General features: G+C 42.5%; 2 protein-coding genes across 2 annotated transcripts in view; both read right to left on the reverse strand.

Annotated features, from left to right (window-relative positions):
• Positions 1-3,289: 3,289 nt before the first annotated feature.
• On the reverse strand, positions 3,290-5,931 carry LOC147003714 (ubiquitin carboxyl-terminal hydrolase 29). The gene has a single exon (XM_085842368.1). The coding sequence runs from the start codon at positions 5,929-5,931 to the stop codon at positions 3,307-3,309; it is 2,625 nt and encodes an 874-aa protein (XP_085698494.1). The 3' UTR covers positions 3,290-3,306.
• The window catches only part of LOC110297661 (ubiquitin carboxyl-terminal hydrolase 29), a 319,430-nt gene continuing 306,390 nt past the window's right edge, over positions 5,804-18,843 (reverse strand). The window contains exons 9-10 of the mRNA XM_085842367.1: positions 7,092-7,228; positions 5,804-5,938 (exon numbers count right to left, since the gene is read on the reverse strand). Coding sequence (XP_085698493.1) covers position 5,938; positions 7,092-7,228 — 138 coding nt within the window. The 3' untranslated portion in view covers positions 5,804-5,937. The remainder of the gene's footprint in view (positions 5,939-7,091; positions 7,229-18,843) is intronic.

Consider the following 18,843-nt stretch of genomic DNA (forward strand, 5'->3'; position numbering starts at 1 on the left):
GCTGTTCAGCTCGTGGGAAGTCCCCAGCTTCCCTACGGCCTGGGAGCTTGAACTTAGTTTCTCCCTATGATTAAATGGAGTCTGAAAATGAAGTGGAAGTATTTAAAGTAAGTTTCTTTTGCTTGCTCTCAACATACTGCCTATCTCATATGTGATCTCCTGCGAAAAGGTCCTTTAACCCCCACCCAAAGGGGTAGCAACCCAGAACCTGAGAACTGCTGTTCTAGACTAATCTTTTCCCCCAAATAAATCAGCCTCACTTAATTTTGCCCCATATTTTACAAATTACCAGGCTTTTAGTGTTTATTTAATTAACTTATTTAATGTAGGAGTGCTGTCTGCATGTATACCTACTTACCAAAGACGGCATCAGATCCCTTTATAGATGGTCCTGAGCCACCATATAGTGGCTGGGAATTGAACTCAGGACCTCTGAAAAAGCTCCCAGTGTTCTTAACAGCTCAGCCATTTCACCAACCCAAATTAGATGTTTTCTTTTTAACTAATTTATATACATTTATTTTGTGTGCATTGATGTTTGACGTGCGTGCGTGTCTGTGTGAGGGTGTCAGATCACTTGGAACTAGAGTTCTAGAGAGTTATGAGCTCCCATGTGGGTACTGGGAATTGAACCTGGGTCCATCTGGAGGAGCAGCCAGTGCTCTTAAGCCTGAGCATCTCTCTCTCCAACTAGTATTTTTCTTTTTTTTTTTTTTTTTTTTTTTTTTTTTTTTTTTTTTTTGGTTTTTCGAGACAGGGTTTCTCTGTGTAGCCCTGGCTGTCCTGGAACTCACTTTGTAGACCAGGCTGGCCTCGAACTCAGAAATCCGCCTGCCTCTGCCTCCCGAGTGCTGGGATTAAAGGCGTGCGCCACCACGCCTGGCTAGTATTTTTCTTATAACCTCAAAATGTTCTAAACTTTTGTACATGCTCTTATATAGTATATTAACACTGTGAATTTTATAAGCTTTTTAAGACTAGCCACAGGCTATGAATATATGGTACCCCTTTGAAGGTAAAAATTGAAGCAATGTTTTTAATACATGTAGGTGTTTTGTCTGCATACTACAAAGCCAGAAGAGGCCAGTTGATCCTCTGGAACTGAAGGTACAGATGGTGTGAACCCATGTGGATACTAGGAATTGAACCTGGGGCCTCTGAAAGAGCAGAAAGTAATCTTAATCATTTCTCCAGGCCCAAAGAGGAATGTGGGAAATAACACTTGTACGATGGTTTGCACATGGATGCATGCACATGTGAAAGCCAGAAGATACCCAGTGCTCTCTTCCTCCACTTTCCATTTTTAAATACAATCTCACTGAGCCATACTCTTACCATTTTGGCTGCTGGTTGGCTAGTGAGTTCCGAAATCTGCCTTTGCTGTCCAATGCTACAGTCATGGCCATCTATGCCCATGACCACCTTAAGTGGGTGCTGGGGATTTGAACTCAAGTCCCCACGCTTGCACATGACCCTTTCCTACTGAACTATCTCCCTAGAGCCTTGAAAGTGACTCTGTACTATTTCTTTCGTGTTTGAAACACTATTAGATGTGGTGCTGGTGTCTCAGATCAGGCTACACACCATGTAGACAGTGACACCAACTTATTGTTGCCTTCCTCTTGCAGCCCAGAATCAAGGGAAAGCATGCACTACTCTTTAACTGCTCTATGGCATGGGGCTCTTGGAAATTAAGGGGAACCTTGCTTTCTCTTGTGAGCTGAAGGTTCTCTTTAGAATCCCACTATGCTGTTTGTGGTATTACTATTTTCTAACGAAGCTCTCACCTGCAGGACAGTCTAATCCTTATCCTCTACCTTGAACCACCCCATTTTCTCATGTCAATCCTGATTTAAATCTTAACAAGTATATTTGGCACTTTAAAGTGCTTTAAAATTTTTATTGTGTTAGGCATGGTGGTGCAGATCTTCAATACCATCACCCAAGAGGCAGGACAAATCTCTTGAGTTTAGGGGTAGCCTGATCTGTACAAAGTCCCAAGCCAGCCAGAGCTATATAGTGAGATTTCAAAAAAAAAACAAATTTTAGGGGATAGAGAGATGGCTCAGGGGTTAAGAGCACTGGCTGTTCTAGAAGTCCTGAGCTCAATTCCCAACAGCCTCATGGTGGCTCATAACCATCTATAATGACATCTGGTGCTCTCTTCTGATGTGTAGGCCTACAAGAAGGCAGAACACTATATATTTTTATATATATATATATATATATATATATATATATATATATATATATATACACACACAGTAAATGAGTAAACCTTTAGAAAGTTAGATCTTACTCATCCATCTGTTTATGGGTGTTCATGTGATAGCTTCCCTAGAGGGCAGAGGCAACTCAGTGGAGTTGGGTCATGGGGCTTGGTGGCAGGTGGTTACCCAGAGTCCTTAGAGTGCTTTTCAATTTGCAAATACTATCTATTTTACTTCCTGTGTAACTTTAATGTACCCTGTAATTCTGAGAAGCACAAAACCAGGTGGTGGGCAACTATATGATCTCATCGATGAGTCACAAACACATATGGAAAACAATGGTTTTAATAAATTGACAAAACAACAACATATATGAATTTAGGGGAAAAAAAACGAGGAACCTCTGGATGACATGAGCGATTTATATACACTAAAATTTAATAGGACACTCCACACACTAAATAAATGTTTCTCAAACTTTTAAGTAACTACTGGTATTGTTTCTGACATTGAACCCCAGCATTTGAACTTGTAATTGGTTCCTTGCTGTGTTGTATTGGTTCAGAACAACGTTTAAAAAGCATCATGCTTTGCTCATACGGATAGCACACACACTAAAATTAGAATGAAAGCCAAGAGATGGCTTAGTGTTTAAAAGTGGAAACTGTCCTTGCAGAAGACCTACGTTCAGTTCCCAGCACCCAAGTCAGGCAGCTTACTATCACTTGTAATTCCCATTCCGGGTGATCCCGTGCCTCCTGTCTCCAAGGACACATGTGCTCATACCTAACATAGGTATTGGGAAGTCAAGCTTGGGTCCTCTATGAGAGAAGTTTGCACTCTCAACTACTGCACCATCTCTCCAGATCCCCTATTACATTAACAAATGGTACTCTCAAAATGATGAGTTTTCTTAACATCCGTGAATAAATTAAAACCACCACAAAACAGGAAAAGCACCATTTAGCCTTATAGGAAAGAATGGTGCATAGCCTGCATCAGCAAGGCCTGTGTTTCTGTTCTAATATGTCCGTTCATTGTTTTATGCCAAGTTTTCATCTTGAGCTATGTGACTCTTCTTCGTTTTAGGCAGGATTTAGAATTCTTCCAGGATGTATGTAAGGCCGTTAAGCAATGTTGAGAAGTAATCAATGTCCCTCTTTTCCTCCTTAGATGTGCTAAGAACCTTGCACTCAGATGCCTTTTTCAACAGTTCCTCAAAAATCTCATTATGCATGTAAAAGAAGATGTATCCGCTGTTTAGCCTGTTCTCCTGAATGGAGGGATCTGAACTCTCGAACACTTGGACATCACTGTAAAGGAGCCAGGCTTGCCTTTGAAAGTCATACACATCACTTACGTAATGGCCTGAATTTGGGGAGCTCCCAAAGTGGCTGACAACACTGACGAGCCTGTAATTCTGAAGATCATCTCCCATCTCCCCATCTTTGGAATCATCAGAACCAAATGCAAAGGAATGTGGGTCATCTTCCTGCAATTCTGGAGACCTACTCAGGTCCTTCTCTGGGTCTTCCTGAGAACTAACACTTGCAAGGGATGCCGGTAGAAACAAACCCTTGATTCGACTTCCATGATTCTGGTAGAGTTTTGACAACTCAGTGCGGCCATCTGACTTTCCATATATGTTAATTTTCTCATAGTTCTTAAACTCTGGATTCTCTGGAACCTCTTGAAGACCCATCTCTGCAAGACCTGGATCTTGGATGCTCAGAGGCTCACAGAGCATAGGAAGAAAGCTGTATCCGTCACCGATCATTGAGTCAGTTGCTAGTGATGTCTTTTGTCTGAGTATCCTGTTTTCTGTCTTCACTAGTTCTGGCTCCAGCATGGAACCACTTTCCAGGCCTCTCTGCTGCTGCTCCTCACTTGCATCTTCATCCTCATACATTATCTGGAAGCTTTGTATTTCAGCATCTACACTGGATCCAACCTGTAGAACCATGGGGTCACAGGATTCTGAAGTCACCTTCTTAGATGACATTGACTGGTTGAAGATCCCAGGCATCATCCCTTGAGAGATATCTGGGGATGTATTAGCCAAGGGAAATGGTAGCTTCCTGTTTTCATGGCAGTGGGAAGATATATTTAAATACTTAGAAATCTCAACTGGCTGCTCACTCTTTACCGGCAACAAGTCAGTGGTAACTTGGTAGCGTTTCAGATGAACAATGAGGACCCTGGGGAGTCTCCTCAATGTGTACTTGAGAACAGAATTCTTGTTCTTGCATTTCTCACAGTTATGCTCAATTTTTTCTGGTGTAAAGAAAAGATCGAAAGACTTTTGAATTGATAGAGGGTGTGTTTTTGTCCCATGGTGCAGGTCAATGGAGAGGTAATTACTCACTTCGGTTTTGATAGTAGCCTCACCACAGCCTTCACAGATGATGGAGCTATGCAGCTCAAATTCAAAATTAGCACCAACGGGACAAACAAACCTTTTGGCGCCAGCAGACCCAGCACATGTGTTTCTCCTCTCAGTATCCCACATGGCATTTACTTTTTCCATGTTCAGTTTCAGCTGGTCTAAACACAGACTTAAAAACTCATGGGCATCGTTCTGTTCATTGCCCGAGAATGTGTCTGCAACTGTGGAAATGGACTTCTTTACACTGGTGAGTAACTCCCCCTTGATCTCTACATCCCGAATGTCTTTCAAGACAAGGAGCTGGCTTAAGGGCATGATAAGGTCATCGTAGGAGACTTTCTCCCATGGGATGCCTTGAGTGAGTAAGTCCTTTGCAAAGGTTGGAATCCCAAAGACAGATTGTAAAATGGAATTCATGTAACAAGTATTTCCCAAATTTGGGAAGCCTTCACGTTTTAGTTGATTTAGGTAAGGGTCAGGAAGAGATTGGACTCCGTTATGTGTTATGATCTCCAGTCCAAATATTGATACATCTCTGTCATCAGAGCATGTCGCGATTGGAAGGATAGTGCCATCTAGGTTAGCCCTTCCATAGGATTTGGAATTGAAAGCAGGTTCAAGTTTCCAATTGGTACGCTTTTCTTGTTCTCTTAAGGTCACAGCTTTCTCTGCTTTGCCGCCTCTGTTCCTGGAATAATATCGCCTGGATTTCTTTTTTTGGTCAGGAGTATTTTCTTTGGGAATGTCCTTGTTCACTTCTGCACTGGATGAGGATGGTTCAGTCTTCCTCTTCCTGCCTTGTTTTTCTCCTCTCTTTTGGCCGCCCGTGGTGTTTGACATACAAAGTGGCATCTTGCGGGACAGTGATGTCCCACTTTCTGGAGTGGTATTCAGGCATCCGCAGGCTGCCTCCTGGTGCTCCCTGCAAAATGGATCACTGCTTTCAAGGTCATCCTGACTACTCATGGGCTCCATGGGCTGCTGGGACTCACATGGAGTAGACGAATCCAGGAATGATTTCAAATGTTCAACATCTGCAGAGGATAACTTGTCGATGAGTAAGGATGTGTCGTCTCTCAAAGTTAAGTCCAGATGATACAGTCCCAGCTCACCACTAACCACTACGCCTGTAACATTATCACCCAGCTGAAACACCCTTCTCCTTTCTTCCAATTTGAAAGAAACCACCAGATTAACTTTCTGTTTTCTTTCTACTATTTCGATGACTGCTTCTTTCCACTGAGATGCCCTGGTGTGCTTGCTCCTGTTTGTGCTGCGGATCTGGACCAAACCATTTATCTTTAGGTGAGCCATTCTTTCTTCACAAAAAAGCATGCACAATCTAAAAACAAAACACAAAAACACAACACACATAGGCACTGTAACTCAAAATGTATCTATTATAATGGTGGGGGGGGGGTGTTGGTTAAACTCTTAACTGACCACCATCAGCTTTTAGTCTTCTCTTTATGCCTTAAGTAAAACACTATGGAAAAAACAAAAACTTACTATGGAAAAATTTAATATTTAAATTTTTGTTTGTTAATTACAATTCATAAAAATTGGGAGTTACTTATATCCTTTTACTAAAAATCAAGTGTATGTGTGTGTGTGTGTGTGTGTGTGTGTGTGTGCATTTGTGCATGTGTGTGCATTTGTGCATGTATGTGCAGTGCCCTCAGAATCCAGAAGAGGACAACAGCTCCCCTAGAACTAGAATTACAGGCAGTTATTTATTAACTACCCAGTGTGGGGGGCTAGAAACTAAACTCCAGTCCTCTGTAAGATAGTATGTGCTCTTTACCATTGAACCATCCCTTTAGCCTTAATTGTGCCCATTCTCTGGAGAACACGATTGGAGCTCTCCCCTGTTGCAAAGTTAATTGTGACAGTTAGTTCTATTTGAAACCTTGCCACAACCTATGATCAATGAGAGTCTCAATGCATTTTTATCTAGATCAGGTTGGCCCAGGGAGATTGTCTTGTTTAATTACTGTGGAAAGACCCAGCTTGAAAGGGTGTGTAGCACTACTCCCTGGTCTGGGGAACCAAACTAAGTTAAGAGTAGAGACAGGGGCTGGTGAGATGGCTCAGTGGGTAAGAGCACCCGACTGCTCTTCCAAAGGTCCAGAGTTCAAATCCCAGCAACCACATGGTGGCTCACAACCATCTGTAACGAGATATGGCGCCCTCTTCTGGAGTGTCTGAAGACAGCTACAGTGTACTTACACATAATAAATAAATCTTTAAAAAAAAAAAAAAAGAAAGAAAAAAAAAAAGAGGAGAGACAGATAGCTGGGCATCAAGCTCCTATGCCTGCATTCATTCTCTACCTTACGCTGTGGCTATCACATGGCCAGCTGTTTCTAGTTCCCTACAGTGACAGACTGTGTGACTGTGTGACTGTGGACTAAAGTGGACCTTTCTCCTCTAAGTTTGTTTGTTTGTCAGTCAGAGTGCTTTATCATAACAATAGAAATGATAACACCAAGTACCAGAAGTAAAATGCTGTGGTGTTGGGCTCTGGTGCTTCTGCTCTTTTCACTGGTGAGGCTGAGACAATGGAAGTTTTTGTCAAAGTTGTAAGTGCTGCTGGCTTTCTGATTGCAGATTCCAGACGCAGACCCAAGTCCTGCAGTGGTTACAATGGTAATAATCAAGGAGTGTAAAAGAGCAAACATATATTTGGACTGAAGATAAGGCTCACATTTAAGGCACTCAGCATGCAAAAGGGCCCTCATTCATTCAATCCCTTCTCTCTCTCTCTCTCTCTCTCTCTCTCTGTTTCTCTCTCTCTCTCTCTCAAGCATTGTGATTGTATCACTAGAATTACAGCACTTGAGATGCTAAACCAAGAAACAGACAGACGTGAGACAAGAATGGGATATGCGATGAGACGGGCATGGGGTGGGAGGCAGAGAAGAGATCAGGGAAAGAGAAAGGAAAGAGAGAAGGGAGTCAGTCTGAGGCTAACCAAGACTATGTTAGACTGGTGTCAAAAAACTAAACACAGCTGGCAAGATGGTCCAGTGAGTAAGGGGCTTGCCGCCAAGCCTAACGACCTGAGTCTGATCCCTTGCACCCAGAGGTGGAATGAGAGAGCGACTCCTGCAGATTGTTCTCTCCCCTATGCACTCATGCTGTGATGTGTAAGATCGCAGCATATACAAATAAATAAATATATTTAAAAAAGAAAAAAAAAAACTCCACAGGCAAGTCACCTGGAATCCTAGCACTTGGGAGGTAGCCCATCTCTGTGAGTTTGAGGCCAGCCTGGTCAACATAGAGTTCCAGGATAGCCAGGGCTACATAGAAAGACCTTGACTCAAAACCAAAAGGATTAGGGTAAAAACAAAACAAAATAAAACAAACACTGCATAAAACCAAACAAAATCTAGTGGAGCAGATACACCCAGAATTCTCCTGTATCCCCAGGAATCTGAAACAAAGCATGGAGATGTGTTTGCAAGGAGAGATGAGAGGTGTGACGAGGACAGTCTAATACCAAGTGAAAACTAGAAATACTAAACTTTATAATTTCTAAAAAAAAAAAAAAAGAGAGAGAGAGAGAGCGAGAGAGATTTATTTTTAGGCTGGCTGTGGTGACACATATGCCTTTAATTCCAGGATAGGAAGGAGTATATGTGACTTGAAGCTAACCTGGTCTACATAGCCAGTTCCAGGAAAGCTATATAATAGACTTCAAAATTATTACTATTTTTATTGCCTAGTGTATGGGTGTTTTGCCTGCTTGTATTGTCTGTGCACCACATGCCTGCAGTGCTCGTACATACCAGAAGAGGACAGCAGATCCCTTGGAACTGCAGTCACAGAGGGTTGTGAGCCACCATTTAGGTGCTGGGACCTTAACAGCTGAACCATTTCTCCAGCCCCTGAACTTAGAATTGGTAAAGGAAACTAACTAAAGACCCTAATATACAACACTAAAGGAACGTACTAAGGGACAGAGGGAAAGCCTTAAGATCCACAGATATAACAACTGATGATGTAAAAGCAGTCGTTTTTGCTTTGTTTTTTTTGAGACAGGGTCTCACCGTGTAGCTCTGTCTGTCCTGGAACTCACTATAGACCAGGGTGGCTGTGAACACATAGAATCCTCCTGCCTCTGCCTCCCAAGTGCACTGCCACACCTGGGTTGCAAAAACAGACCCTCAAGATTAGCATAGCATACAAATGAAAGGCCTCAGAAGGGACCAGAATATCTCTGCTTTGGCTTGAGGATTGCAATCAATCAGACCTTTGAATAGAGAAGGTATAGCAGTTATCTCCAATGAATGCCCAAAGCACCACCCCTCCACAGGAAGGAGGAGACCACCTCTAAAACTGCTGTGGATAAGGGTGGCAGGAGGTGACTTGGACTCAGACTTATGATAGCACAACTCTCCTGGCAGGAATGGAATTATTCGTTTTTGTTGTTTATGTTTTATGTCTTCTGGTTTTTGAAACAGGATTTTCCTGCGTAACTCTGGCCATCTTGGAACTTGCTCAGTAGACCAGGCTGACCTCCAACTCAGAGATCCTCTTGCCTCTACCTCCCAAGGGCTGGGATTAAAAAAAAAAAAAAAAAAAAAAAAGGCATGTGCCACATCCAGGCCCTGGTAAAATATTGCACCCCTGCCCGGCTGAGATATTCTGAAGAGACACTTGAGTTCCTTCATTTTGTCTATCAGAGTGATGAGACAGCAGTTACCAAGAAACGGGGCTTTCCCAAGAATTCTTTTATCCTCCTGCCCAGCATAGAATTATGTAGACCAAGCAGGCTGGCCTCAAACTCAGAGATCTGCCTGTCTCTGCACCAAGTGTGGTGGGATTAAAGGGGCCTGTGGCAGAGCTGAGTCCCCTGTAAGAACATAAAGAGAGCTATATACAATGAAACCTCAAAACAAAAACAAAGACAAAAACAAACAAACAAACCTCACAGTGGACACGATCAAATACAGAATCATTGGGACTCAAAGGCAGTATACTTCTTAGAAGACTCAGCCTAACATCTTCCCTTCTGACACATAAAAGGCCAAAACCATTCCATGCCCTTGGAAATCTCAAAAGATGTTTAAATGTTCCTTTTTGGGTTTTTTTTTTTTTTGTTTTTTTTTTTTTGTTTTTGTTTTTTTTGAGACAGGGTTTCTCTGTGTATCCCTGGCTGTCCTGGAACTCACTCTGTAGACCAGGCTGGCCTCGAACTCAGAAATCCGCCTGCCTCTGCCTCCCAAGTGCTGGGATTAAAGGCGTGTGCCACCTCGACCAGCTCTTTTTTGCTTACTTGTTTCTTAAAACAGGGTTTTTCATGTGTGTGTGTGTGTGTGTGTGTGTATGTGTGTGTGTTATAATACAAATATATACATTATATGTAATATACATAATATATACATAAATATGTACAATACATATTATATATATTATATACATGTATATACACACATCTATATATATCGATGCTTTTGATTTTCAAGACAGGGTTTATCTGTGCAGCTCTCACTGTCCTAAAACTCACTCTACTTTGAGGCTGGTCTCAAACTCAGACCTGCCTGCCTGAGGGCTAGAATTAAAGGCATGAGCCTTTTTCTCTCAGTCCTATCTTACTTACCTTTCTTTGTGTTATCTAGGCAGAGTCTTGGTATGTATCCCTGGCTAGCCCAGAACTCACCAGACCAACTGACTGACCTTGAACGGAGGCAACCCTCCTATCTCTGCTTTCTTAGGGCTGGGATTTCAGGCAACTATTAGAATTCCAACGCCTTTAGTGTCTTATTAACTTCAGCTTTCTTTTTCCTCCTTTTGTTATGAAGTGCAGACTGACTCTCAAACCTAAGGACAGATACTCCCATCCAAGCTCAGGGGGCATTTAGAACCCCAAATAACACATTGTAAGTAGGACTCTAAGAGAGAGAAAAATGGGTAGTAAATACATCTCCTTTCTCTTCAGTTCAGAACACTGTTCATAGGAGGGTGCGGTACCTGTGGTAGGTCATCCTGGGCTTACCAAAGGCTAATTTATCTAGGTAGTTCCTCAGCAGTGTCAGACTTGGCTCCCAGTTGACCCTAGGGTTTGAATTATTAATCATCCCAACCCCACCTCCTGTCAACTTGACACCCAATGCATCACCTTGAAGCCATAACTGTCCTTCCCTTTGTCCCCCCCCCCCACCGTGTGTCCAGACACCTAACCACACAAAATGCATTCAATCTAATTTCAAAAGTCCTTGTAGCTTTTAACAATACCAACCCTGGGGCTGGCGAGATGGCTCAGTGAGTAAGAGCACCCGACTGCTCTTCTGACGGTCCAGAGTTCAAATCCCAGCAACCACTTGGTGGCTCACAACCATCCGTAACAAGATCTGGCGCCCTCTTCTGGAGTGTCTGAAGACAGCTACAGTGTACTTACATATAATAAATAAATAAATCTTTAAAAAACAAAAAAAAAAAACAATACCAACCCTGTCAAAAAGTCCCAGCTAGCAAGATAGCTCAGCAGGTGAAGACACTTGCCACCAAGCCTGAGAACCTGGGACTCCTGTGATACAGAGAGAGAACCAACCCCTGAAAGTTGTCCTCTTACTGCAACACCCATGTGTTTTAGACACACACACACACACACACACACACACACACACAGTAAATAAATGTAATACATCCAAAGTCCATGTCAGACACTGAGACTCAAGGCAGTCTGAGACTTAATTGGCAGCTCCTGTTAACAGTTACTTTTTTCTGGGCTGGAGAGATGGCTCCGTGGTTGAGAGCACTGGCTGCTTTTTCAGAGGATCTGGGGTTCAGTTCCCATCTGGCATATGGAAGCCCACAACTTTCTGTAACACCTGTTCCAGAGGATCCAACACCCTCATATATACATGCAGGCAAAACATGACTGCTGAGGCAGAAAGCGCAAAAATTCAAAGCTAGGTGGATGAGAGAGGCAGGTGGAATCTGTTGAGTTCGAGGCCAGCCTGGTCTCCATTGTGAATGCAAGGACAGCCAGGGCTAGATTTAAAAAAAAAAAAAGAAAGAAAGAAAAAGAAAAAAAAAAACCTTTTGTTTTTGCAGTGGTATTGACTACAACAGGCTCACAGTTGAAACTGAGAAACAGAAAAGGATTCTGTGGCAGCCTATCTCCCACCCCAAAGAGACAGTCTAGACAAGAAGCCCATAAACAACTCTTAAAGACTGTAACTGGGATCCTGAGTCGTTCTGGCAGGGGTGGGGGTGGGGAAGGACTCAGTTTTCTTTAAGGGCTGCCCATTGAAGTTTGACCATGCTCCAGTGACTATAAGGGCAACACAAATTGGACTTGTCTTTGTTTTTTGTTGTTGTTTCTTTTCTTTCTTTACAGGTGGTCACAGGTTGGGTGGGGAGGGGTGGACCTGAGAGTGAGTCACAGGACACCCATAGCGACATAGAAAACCAGTCTTAAAAAGAAAAAAAAAGAAAATCAGTCCCTCAAGCCAGGTGTGGTGGTGTGTGCTTTTAATTCCAGCACTCAGGTGGCAAGAAACAGGAGGAGCTCTGTGAATTCAAGGCTGAGTGCTAGTCTGATCTACAAATCAAATTCCTTGACTGCCAAGGCTGTTACTCAGAGAAGCCCTGCCTTGTCTCAAACAAAAAGAAAAAAGAAAGGGAGGGAAGATTCTTAGGTTTAGCATGGTGACGCATGTCCTTAATGTTGGTACTGTAGAGACAGATGAGCACAGATATTTATAAACAAGTTCCAGGCCAACTAGGGCTACACAGTGAAACCCAATTTCAAAAACAAACACCTCAGGAGCTTTGCGTTCAGTCAGCAGAGTGCTTCTTTACCATGCACAAAGCCCTTGGTTTGATCCCCAGCCACTCATAAATGGGGCTTAGTGGTACACACCTGTAATTTCAGCTCTTAAGAAGTAGAGGCAGGAGGAACAGAATTTTAAATTAAGGTTATCCTCTGCTACACATTCAGGAGTTTGAGGTTGGAGTGCACGCATAGGTCCCCGATCATGCCTCCAAAACCTTCAGAATACAATTCAAACGACTCAGGACATAACTGTAAGAACTGCCTAAATCAAATTGTTTCAAATTCAAAAGCTTCTAAACAGCAGCAAGAACAACAATCAGAGGGAAGAGACAGATGGAATGGAGGTGATTGGCAGCCATTCTTGACAGGAGCAATAAAAACATCCAGCTTATATAAAGACCAACCAACCAACAACACCCAAAACAGAACAGAGTATCCAGTCACTGAGAGCACAAATGCATTCAACAGTTAAAAAAAGAAACACAAGTTACTATTAAAATACACAATAAGTGCTTAACATCTACAGTCATCAAGAAAATAGCAGTCAGCCGGGCGTGGTGGTGCACACCTTTAATCCCAGCACTTGGGAGGTAGAGGCAAGCAGATTTCTGAGTTGGAGGCCAGCCTGGTCTACAAAGTGAGTTCCAGGACAGTCAGGGCACACAGAGAAACCCTGACCCAATAAAACCAAAAAAAAAAAAAAAAAAAAAGAAAAAGAAAAAGAAAAGGAAAAAAGAAAATAGCAGTCAGAAGCACAGAGGTAGCTGAGGTAGCTGGTCATACATAGTCTCGAACCCTTTAATCCCAGCACTCCAAAAACAAAAGCTGGAGGATCTCTGAGTGAGGCCAGCCTGGTCTACAGAGTGAGTTCCAGGACAGCCAGGGCTACACAGAGAAACCGTATCTCAAAAAACAAAAACTAAAATCAAACCAAACACACACATATATACAAAATGTAAACAACAACAAAACCCAATAGGTAAATAGATAAAATAAGGTGAAACTGAAAATAATATTAACTAGATAAAATGTAATGCATATTAAAAAGAAAACTTAAGGGGCTGGTGAGATGGCTCAGTGGGTAAGAGCACCCGACTGCTCTTCCGAAGGTCCGGAGTTCAAATCCCAGCAACCACATGGTGGCTCACAACCATCTGTAACAAGATCTGACTCCCTCTTCTGGAGTGTCTGAAGACGGCTACAGTGTAGTTACATATAATAAATAAATAAATAAATAAATAAATAAATAAATAAATTTTATTAATTAATTTTATTAATTAATTAATTAATTTTATTAATTAATTAATTTTATTAATTAATTTTATTAATTAATTAATTTTATTAATTAATTAATTTAATTAATTAATTAATTAAAAGGAAAACTTAAAAACAGAACTACCGTGTGACCCTACTATATACCTCCTGGGTGCTTATCTGAAGGAATCAATGCCAGGGAACAACATAGGGCCTGAACACCTATGGTTTTCACAGAACTATATACAAAACCAAGTTGTGGGATGAGCCCAGATGCCCACCTACAGGTGAACAGAAAGCTAAAACAGGTGAAGAGATAAATGAACATAAATGTCTGTGAACACGACAGTTTTATCCAGCCAAAAAGAAGAACAAAATTACATTAGCAGGAAAATTTGGAATGGAAATCATTTTAAGCAAACCCAGCCAGATTCCAAATGACAAGGATTTCATATTCTTTTTCATGGACAGAATTTACATTTTTTAAAAAGGGGCTTTGAAGTAGAAGGAAGACCCCTAAGGGAGAAGGAAGACCTTATTGGGATAGCAGATACAGATAAAAGTTTGTTTGCTTGTTTTTAAAGATTAATTTATTTTATGTATGAGTACACTTTCTGTCTTTCGACACACCAGAAGGAGTCGAATTACAGATGTTTGTGAGCCACCATGTGGTTGCTGGGATTTGAACTCAGGACCTCTGGAAGAGTAGTCAGTGCTCTTAACCACTGAGCAATCTCTCCAGCCCCAGGTTCGTGGGGTTTTTTGTTTGTTTGTTTGGTTGGTTGGTTTTTGTTGTTGTTGTTGTTGTTGTTTAATGAGACAGGGTTTCTCTGTGTAGCCCTGGCTGTCCTTAAACTCACTCTGTAGACCAGGCTGGCCTTAAACTCAGAAATGCACCTGTTGGGATTAAAGGCGTGCGCCACCACTGCCTGGCTCCCAGGTTTGTTTTTTTAGGAGCACATGAAGTTGAGAGAGAAAAGTAGTGGGAAGGATAGGGAAGGAACTGGAGGTGAGGGAAACCAGGTTGGATTTGATTGAACTATGCCCTATACATACATATGAGTCTCAAAACAATAAAAAGATAAATGGAGCAAAAATGATCCAGCTCATTATAAGCCTCTATGAATGTTATACCGAACCCCATTACTTTCTACAAATATACACTAGAAACAGAACAAACAAAAAACCCACGTTTTTTTCAGACAGGATTTCATATAGCCCAGCATAGCCTTAGATTCACTATGTAGCTGAGGATAACCCCAAACTCCTGATCTTCTTGACCCACCACCTTTGAGGGTGCTGAGGTTAATATAAATAAGTACATTGTAGCTGTCTTCAGACACTCCAACCCTGTGGTTGCTGGGATTTGAACTCAGGACCTTCGGAAGAGCAGTCAGTGCTCTTACCTGCTGAGCCATCTCACCAGCCCGGGTTTTTTGTTGTTGATGTTGTTGTTTTGGTTTTGGGTTTCTGTTTTGGTTCTGTTTTTTTTGTTTGTTTGTTTTTTTGTTGTTGTTGTTTTTTGTGTTTTTTTTTTTTTTTTCTTTTTATACAGGGTTTCTCTGTATAGCCCTGGCTGTCCTGGAACTCACTTTGTTGACCAGGCTGGCCTCGAACTCAGAAATCTGCCTGCCTCTGCCTCCCAAGTGCTGGAATTAAAGGCATGTGCCACCACGCCCACCTCCCGTTTGTATTTTGAGACACGATTTTTGTAACTTCCCTGGCTGTTCTGAAACTCACTGTGCAGTCCAGACTGGCCTCCTGACTTTGCCTCCTCCTCCAACACCCCCTCCCCCACCCCCCCCTCCACGTGCTGGGATTCAAAGCTTGGGCAACCTACCATTGCACAGCGTCCACCAAGAACCTGCTCTCATTGGGCCTTCTGATATCCTGTATATACACTGAGTAACACAACCTGAAAGAAGGCGCTTTACTCACCCAGGTTTCTATTTAGGAATATCACGGCTGTAGAAGGCGGCTCATGGTCTTGCTGCAGGCTCTTAACTAAAGGGTCAAGCACAAAATGTAGTTTAAGTTAACCGGTCCTAAGAAAAGCCACACCCACTTCTTGATGTCATCCTCTCCTAGGAAAGGGGAGGAGAGAAAAATGGGGCGAGGTGGGCGGACCTGGGTGGTGATGGAGGTGAACCCCTTTTTCTTAGCACTTGAGAAGCAGAAATAGGCAGATTTCTATGAGTTCAAGGCCGAGGGAGGAGAAGGGGAGAGAGAGAGAGAGACGGAGAGACAGACAGACACACACACACACACACACACAGAAAGAAAGAAAGAAGTTAGACAGAGGGACAGAGACAGAGAGGGAGTTCCAGGACAGTCAGGACTACACAGAGAGATCCTGTCTCCAAAACCCAAAAAGCAAACCAAAACAAAAAAAGAGGCTGGAGAGATGGCTCCGTGTTTAAGAGCATTTATTGTTCTTCCAGAGGACACCTCAGAAGATCCCAATGTTGGGGCCCAACACCTAGTTCATGGGGTTAGGGGGTTTCACAATTGCCTTGGGAATCGGATTCCTTCTGATGCTCACATAGTCACATATACTGAAAATAAATCCAAGTTGGGTGTGGTGACCTATGCCTTTAATCCCATCACTCAGGAGGAAGAGGCAAGCTTGACAGGTAAGAGAGAAAAGAGGCAGTCTACAGAGTGGAGAAAGACTTTCACCAAGTACTAATCCAATAGAATGCTAATATCCAAAGTTAATAAGGAAAAAACACAGGTATCAAAAAAAGCCAACCCAATTTTAAAAATGGGGTACTGTTCTAAACAGAGATTTTTCATCATCTTTTTTTTTAAAGACTTATTCATTTTTATTCATATGAGTACACTTAGCTGTCTTTAGACACACACCAGAAGAGGGCATCAGATCCCATTTCAGATGGTTGTGAGCTACCATGTGATTGCTGAGAATTGAACTCAGGACCTCTGGAAAAGTAGTCAGTGCTCTTAACCGCTGAGCCATCTCTCCAGCCCAACAAAGAATTTTCAAGAGAGGAATCTCAAATGGTTGAGAAACACTTAAAGAAATGTTCAACATCCTTAGCCATAAGGGAAATGCAAAATAATAATAATAATAATAATAATAATAATAATAAAATGTAAAAAAAAAAACCAAAACAAAAAACCAGCTTTGAGATTCCATCTTACACCTGTCAAAATGTCCAGGATTAGTAACATAGGGACAACTCATGTTGGTAAGGGCATGGAGCCAGGGAAATACTCCTTCACTGCTGGTGGCAGTTCAAACTTGTACAGCCACTGTGGAAGTCAGTGTGTTGGTTCCTCAGGAAAATAGGTATTGATCTACGTTAAGATCCAGTTCTACCGCTCCTGAGCATATACCCAAAAGATGCTCCACCATCCCACAAGGACATGTGCTCCACTGTGTTCACAGCAGTTTTGTTTGTAATAGCCAGAAAATATAAACAACCTAGATGTCACCCAACTGAAGAATGCATGAAGAAGATGTGGTTCATTTACACAACTGATTACTACTCAGCTGTCAAAAACAAGGACATTATGAAATTTGCAGGCAAATGGATGGAACTAGAAACATCATCCTGTATGAGGTAACCCAGACCCAAAAAGACAAAGATGGTATGTATTTGCTTATATATGAATATTAGCTGTGAAGTCAATGATAACCAAGCCACAATCTGTAGAGCCAAAATAGATAGACCTTATTAGAAAAGGGAAATAGATAGATATGAATGAGGCAGAGGATGGATGGATTAAGGGGGAAGAAGAAGGGAGAAGGAGTTGTTTGGAGGAATATGGGGAGACAGAGCCCCAAATGACCATCTCTTACCACTCAACACAACTTGAGTATTGCGTCTAATTGAGTTGTTGTCCATGGGAGTCCCTAAACAACCAGGCTGTTGCCAAGACTCTGTAGGTTGCTCTCTACAAACTGGCAGCAGCTCCCCATTACTGAAGACAATACATACACAACTCACCCTTGCGGAGAGGTTGAGCTGGTGCCTACATAGAGCCTTCCACCCAGTAGCTTTGACCCAGGAAGGTACACTGAACACTATCAAAAGGGAAACATAGACCCCAACCCAGCCACAAAACCTTTGACCTAAACCCCATCTTGCCTGAAAAATATGCCAGGACAATGACGGCACAAGGTTTGTGGGAGCGACCAACCAATAACTGATTTGACTTAAGGTCCACTGCATGAGATGGAACCTATACCTCCAATACTGCTTGGGTGACTAAGAACCAGAGACTGAGATAACCCAGGGACTAGGGTAAAACCAAATATTACTGTTCTAAAAACAAGGGGGAAATGTGGTGATAAAATGACTCCTAATGACATTCTGCTATACTTATAGATCGGTGCCTTACTCAGCCATCATCAGAGAGGCTTCCTCCAGCAGCAGATGGGAACCCCTGCCCCCTGAGGCATGTCTATCGGGGTTCTTCATCTCATATTTGGTGAGATCAGATGGGTCTGACATTAGTAGACACAACCTCACGCAAACTCCCTGATCTGATCCTAGGCTCTCTCAAACTTTCTGCCCCTTCTTCCAAAATGTTCCCTGAGCCTTCGTTTGTCATAGATGTTCCAGATTATTCTGAGAGTTGTGGTGTGTTGAGTGGGATGTTTCCCATTACTACCCTGAATTTCAGTGCTCGGGTTCTAGTAGGTAGCCCTGTTTGGGGAGGCAAGGCCTTGTGGGAGTGAATGTACCATTGGGGGTGGGCTTTGAGGTTTCAAAAGTCATGTGCTAGTTCCAGTGGGCTCTTTATGCTTACTGTTTAAACTTCGAACTGTGAGCTCTCAGCTGCTATTCCAGTCATCTGCTACCTGCTACATCTGCTCCACCATCACTGATTCCTATCCCTAGAGGGACTGTAAGGGTATTAGGAAAACAGATCCTTCCTTCTGCAAGTTGCTTCTATCATGGTGTTTGACCTCAGCAATAGAGAATAACTCAGACAATGGTCCCTTTACATCCTTGCTTATACTGTAGAATAAGCCCATAGACCTGCTGAAGCCAATGACATGGCTCAGTGTGTCGGTGTTCTTGCTGACAAGTCGGACACCCTGAGTTCAATCCCTAGGATGCATACGTGTACCTGGTGTCTATACTGTGTCAGGACTTAACCTTCAAGTTGTCATCTGACCTCCACATGTACACAGTTGCAGGAACACACACACATACACACACGGAAAAAAAAAC

Source organism: Mus caroli, unplaced genomic scaffold (genome assembly GCF_978045245.1).
Source record: "Mus caroli unplaced genomic scaffold, Mus_caroli_1 scaffold_8, whole genome shotgun sequence".
NCBI classification, from domain to species: Eukaryota; Metazoa; Chordata; class Mammalia; order Rodentia; family Muridae; genus Mus; species Mus caroli.